We start from the raw sequence: 5,680 nt of genomic DNA, 5'->3' as shown, positions 1-5,680 counted from the left end.
TTTTAGTGCATTCCTTCACAATGGATAAATTTCTTATAAGAAAGGAGGCTAGTGGCAGCCGTGAGTCTGATAGTGAACAATCATTGAACCCAACAAACTCCAATGTAAAAAAGGCAAAAATTCGCCATTATTTAAATAGACAGTATAATGAGAGCTACTTGAAGTTCGGATTTTTTTGGTCTGGAGATGCTGCTCAACCAAATCCATTGTGTAGTTTGCGGCGATAAAATGTCAAATGAATCCATGGTACCAAGTAAGTTAAAGAAACTTCTCACTTCTAAACATTCATCTCTCCAGGATAAAGATCTTGTATATTTTCAAAGGCTTTTAGATCAGCAATCGAAGCAGCGCAATGTATTTGAGAAAACAATGACCGCATCAGAAAGGGCTCAGCTTGCTTCAATTGAAGTCGCAGAAATAATAGCATTAAAATCTAAATCTCACACACTTGCTGAGTCAGTTATACTGCCCGCTTGCAAAAAGATTGTTAAATCCATGTTTGGTGAGAAAGCTGAAACAGAAATTAGCAAAATCCCCTTATCAAACGATACAATACACAGAAGAATTTTAGATTTATCTGAAAATATTGAAAAAAAGGTTCAGAAAAAACTTCAGGATTCTACTTTTGCATTAACTGTTGATGAGTCCACGGATATAAGCAACACTAGTCACTTGCTTGCATTTGTACGTTTTATTGATGGCAGTGAAATAATCAATCAGTTTTTGTGTTGCAAAGGAATGTCAACCACTACTAGAGGTCAAGATATTTTTGATGTGATAACTGACTACCTTAGAGAAATGAATTTAACATGGAAATCTTGCGTAGGCATTTGCACTGATGGAGCCCCATGTATGACAGGCTGTATTAAAGGATTTGTATCTCTTGCAGAAAAAGAAAACCCAGATCTTATTCGTACTCATTGCTTTTTACACAGAGAAGTTCTTATTTCAAAAATATCACAAGAAGATTTAAAACTGGTGTTACACCAGCTAGTTGAAATAGTAAATTATATTAAAAGTAGGCCTTTTGAAGTCAAGATTATTTGAACAACTGTGCAAAGGAATGGACTCCCAGCATGTTAGATTACTAATGCATACCGAAGTTCGATGGCTATCGAAAGGTAAGGTATTAACTCGTGTTCATGAATTACACAAGGAATTAATCGTATTTTTCGACCAAGAAAAGCAGGGAAAATTCTGTGAGCATCTTCGTTGTGAACTTTGGATGTCTAAACTGGAATACCTAACAGAAATATTCAGTCAATTAAACAACATACACAGTAGCATGCAAGGGAGAAATTAAAATATTCTGACCTCAACAGATAAGTTAGTTGCTCTAAAAAAGAAAATTATTATTTGGAAAAATAGAGCAAGCTCAGGTAATTTTGATATGTTTCCTTCAATGCGTACCACTTGCATTAATGAAATGATCCCTATTGTTGTTTCTCATCTGACAGCGCTTGATGAAAACATCGACCACTATTTTCCATCACTGAGCACAGAGAAGTATGATTGGATTCGAAATCCTTTCATGAATATTCCTTCTAATATTGGATTACAGTTGTGTGAAGAAGAGGAACTGGCCACCATTTCTAGTGACAGAGATCTAAAAATAAAACATTCTACTGTACCTATTGACTCATTTTGGATATCTGTTCAAAAGGAATATCCCACATTATCTAAAAAAGCTTTATCACTTTTGTTGCAATTTTCTACATCTTATTTATGTGAACTTGGCTTCTCAACCCTAAATAACATCAAAACTAAGAAGCGAGAGAGACTACGCTCAACTGAAGAAGAAATGAGGGTCTGCTTATCACACATTCGACCAAATATTGAGGAAGTCGCCAAAAAACACCAGGCACAAGTTTCACACTAATCATCTTCACAATTTACTCTAAGAAAAACACTGAAATAAAGTAAGTTCATATTTAAAAGTGTTTTATTTCTTAAGTCTGTAGTTCCATCTCATATTTACAAGTATATATTCTCTTAATGTTTTCTCTTAAATTTTCCAAGTGTGCCGTGATATTATTATAAGATCCTAAGTGTGCCATTGGTAAAAAAAAGGTTGAGAAACACTGAAATAATCCTAGCAGCTCCTTAATAAGTCAACTTGGCAAAGACTTTAGCTTTTAATATTTCAGGAAAGTTTTTAACCTCTATTAACAAGGAGTTTTTCTTGACAGGTAAACATTAAAGAGATTCGGCTGCCATAATTTACCTGAATAGCTGGGAATTTTGGGAAAGATAGATTCGGCAGCAGCTTATAAGACCCTACGAAACTACCACGAGATGCTATATTTACCTGGAATTGCTTTCAGCTTCATAAGCAGTTACTTAGCTGCTTTACTTTCTCCTTCGGTAAGTTCTCTAGACGACTACAGGAAACTAACTTGGTTGAAGCAGAAGAGTTTTGTAAATCTGAATAAATTTTGACTTTTGAATAAATCTTTAGTATTAATTTGTTGGATAGTTCTGACTTGAGCTCTTATTTAGGATTCTCAAATCCTGGTGAATTGCAAGATTAAATAAAGATTCAGGCCCAAAGATCTTTGTAATTTCTGTAAAGAATACTCTTTTGTTAAAGGATTTTGCTGTGTATTATACAAGGGTTGTGCTGTGTAATAGAATGACCACCTGAAGTGTGTATGCAGTCCATTTTCTGAAATAAGGTTCTGGACTGTTACACGGCTTGATGGTTTAACAACTCTGAAATAAAGGTTTAACCGAAGTACTGAGGCTACTAAGGGTGAAATGAAGAGCTTTAAAGTAGGGCTCACTAGTTTGCTTTGACATTGGTGATCTTTGAATTAAACGAATGCTTGAAAGAGTTGCTAATTTTATTTTAAGATCTTACTAAAAGTAGGATATTTCAGCTTTTAGAGGGGGGAGAGTGACTAAATTATTAGTTTTGAAATTTTTCTGGCAGGAGACCTAATCCTATTGAGGCTCTTTTAAAACAAAATTAATGTCTCTTATACTAATAAGTTTAAGGATTAGCATAGCGAAGTTTATGGCCTTTAATGAATATTAGTGAGAAATGCTGTCAACCCTGGTTGACTAGATATAATTTCAACGTCTTGTTACAATTTGATTCCCAAGCCAAGTCTTGAGAAATCTTGTCAATCTTAGTTGGCATTAACTGTAACTGTTATGGTGATAAAACTTGAAGGGTAAAATTTAAACTTTGATAAAATATTCTGTTCTAAAAATAGATATAAATAAAGATTGCATTCAAAGTGTAATATTTATGAAACTGCTTTTATATACCTGTGAAGGCTTGGGATAGCAAAGGTTGCTGTTCAGTACAGGTAGACTACAGAGTTGTTTAAATTCAAAGTGTCAACCTCTGTGGTTAGCAAATAATTAAAGCCTTTAGTGTACACGAGCGGGCAAAAGTCTGCAGCTAGATCTTGCTAATGGACTTTTTGTAATGGACACTAAAAGTCAATGGAGTGGCATGCCCGGTAATGTTAGTAGGTTGCGGGTGCAGTACGATCAATATGAATCTTAATGAAAGTGAAAAATTATTTCGTAATTACATGGAGTGCTTCAAAGATCCTGTACCATGGCATGTACAAAATTATACATTAATGAATATGGTAGAATATGCGCCGAATTTACTCTTTCAAACCCAACACAGCAATGCAATCCAGCATAGCAAACTTTAGTATACCGAATTGTAAAACTTAATTTTAGAACAAAGATTTGTCAGTTCTGTCTGCTTACTGCCTGCCTGCCTTGGACCTTTATCTGGCAACACTAAATTTGGAGCGAGAGAATTGCTGGCAAATAAGTAACGGTCTTGCATTTGCCTCTAACACTGTTGAACACCGCTTGACACCACGAAGGGGTGTGTTGCTCAATTCCCGTGTTCAGTCTTGAGCTTCAGACACGAGGGTTGTAATTCTGTTATGGAAGAAAGCTGCCTGTAGGACAGAGGCACAGCTGCTAATCAACAGTTGCCCTTTACTGAGATCAAATGAAGCTCCAGAAACTGCCTCTGGTAGTGGGTGGGGTTTAGAAATTAGATTTAATTTAATGGACTACCATCACATATATGCTTTGACCATTCACTTCGTTAGCCCCAAAAGAGTTTGGGAAGTAACATTTCCGAAAGCCATCCGCCACATATATCCACTAATGGTAACGTAGGCATCTGTAAAATATATAAAGATATACAGTAGAATTTAAACTAAACTTTGTTCATTTCATGAGTTTCATGCATATACCTTAACTCAATGTACACACGCAGCAAGATTTCCCTTGCTCCTAAGCTAATACAAACCATAGTCCTTTTAGGTAGATAATGTTTTCAGCTTTAAGCTGGACAGTGGAGTAAAATTTTCTCATATTTTAAATAAACGATCCATTGCTACTGGTCGAAGATGCAAATTCGACTACACAGAAGACCAGTAATATTTGATTTAGTATTTGAAATTTTTATTTGGTATTAATTCATACGAAAAATTTGGCCCTTTTGCAGGAGCTTCTCCTATGTAAAAAAGCGCGCACTTTTAATTGCCAACCAGTGAGTAACAATATTAAATTTGAGCTTTCAAAATTAAAATATTACCACGAATAAAGTCTTGGTAGCCTCAAAACAAATTCCTTGTTGCAATAAGACTCGTGTATTTCCTATTTCAAGACAATTAGCAACATCAGCAAATAGTTCATTATAACCACAAAAAATAACAATATAAAGAACACTCATTTAAAAAAGAAAAAAAAAAACTGGTCAGTTTTATATTCATGGCGATGTTGTACTTGGACATATATTCTTTTTCTGCACACAAAGCTTAGCAACTTTCCGAATAATTCTGGTACAATTCGCACATTAACTTATGTATCCAGGATCAGTGTTTAATGTTACTCTTTAATTCCACATCCAAACCTTTACAGAATCTCGAACTCATCCTATGATAATATCTATTTTGATCTGTCTTAAATAGCTATTACACCAAAAAATCTGAAGGGCATACATTCGTTTCAGGATCACCTGTAGGATATCACAACATTGGATCTACTCAACATTGATGCAAGAGCTGAAGACAGAATTACCGAAAAAAGGCAAATAGGAGACGGATGAAATTGAGCTACGACATTGTGTAGGAATCAGGTTAGAAATCTCAATTCTATTTCATCAATTATATAGATATAAACGACTGTAATGGTTAGGGAATTGTTGGGGTGTTGGTCCTTGGGTTAACATGGTTTGGCCATCGGAGAAACAATTGTTTTGACTTGCGCAGATTTGGCCTTTGTTCCAAGCACAATAATACAGACAATTGCTCGACTAAATCCAAAAACCTACAGGAAACCGTGCCACTGTGCCTAAATTGCTCACAGTCCCATCATGCACGGAACAAAATCTTCCTAGCTGGGCTCCGCATCCTCTAGGATAGAGACTTAACTTTCAGATCCTACTCCTGAACTAAAGCCCTGCATCTACTTCTGCTCCTGGCACTTTCTTTTCTCGGCAAACAGCCCCTTGTCATAGTCCTAACCCCCCCCCCCCCCGCGCCTATCCAATCGCCTCGCTTATGCAACAACTGTCAACCATAATAATCCACTCATAGCAACACTATCATAGCCGGTAATTTCAATGCGCACCATCCATTTTTGCACTCTGTGCCGTCATTTACATACGAATAATAATACAAGAAATACTTGTCCA

General features: G+C 35.8%; 1 protein-coding gene and 1 long non-coding RNA gene across 2 annotated transcripts in view; both read left to right on the top strand.

Moving 5' to 3' along the window:
• Positions 1–228: 228 nt before the first annotated feature.
• On the top strand, positions 229–1,879 carry LOC137616023 (zinc finger BED domain-containing protein 5-like). Its single transcript, XM_068345702.1, has 2 exons — positions 229–1,018; positions 1,458–1,879. The coding sequence occupies exons 1-2, from the start codon at positions 229–231 to the stop codon at positions 1,877–1,879; spliced, it is 1,212 nt and encodes a 403-aa protein (XP_068201803.1).
• A 314-nt stretch (positions 1,880–2,193) lies between these two features.
• LOC137616230 (uncharacterized) overlaps positions 2,194–5,680 on the top strand; it is a 123,549-nt gene continuing 120,062 nt past the window's right edge. Inside the window, exons 1-2 of the long non-coding RNA XR_011039353.1 lie at positions 2,194–2,364; positions 4,997–5,122. This is a non-coding gene — a long non-coding RNA (uncharacterized lncRNA). The remainder of the gene's footprint in view (positions 2,365–4,996; positions 5,123–5,680) is intronic.

Source organism: Palaemon carinicauda, chromosome 22, assembly GCF_036898095.1.
Source record: "Palaemon carinicauda isolate YSFRI2023 chromosome 22, ASM3689809v2, whole genome shotgun sequence".
Taxonomy (NCBI): domain Eukaryota; kingdom Metazoa; phylum Arthropoda; class Malacostraca; order Decapoda; family Palaemonidae; genus Palaemon; species Palaemon carinicauda.
The sequence above is the reverse complement of the archived record's forward strand: the minus strand, read 5'-3'. Positions and strand labels throughout refer to the sequence as shown.

Bases quoted from the DNA above. Each gene is read 5' to 3' on its own strand.
- LOC137616023 (XM_068345702.1), top strand. From the start codon at position 229: ATGTCAAATGAATCCATGGTACCAAGTAAGTTAAAGAAACTTCTCACT. The intron at 1,019-1,457 runs GTAGGCCTTTTG...CTCATCTGACAG, and splicing joins AATAGTAAATTATATTAAAA to CGCTTGATGAAAACATCGAC.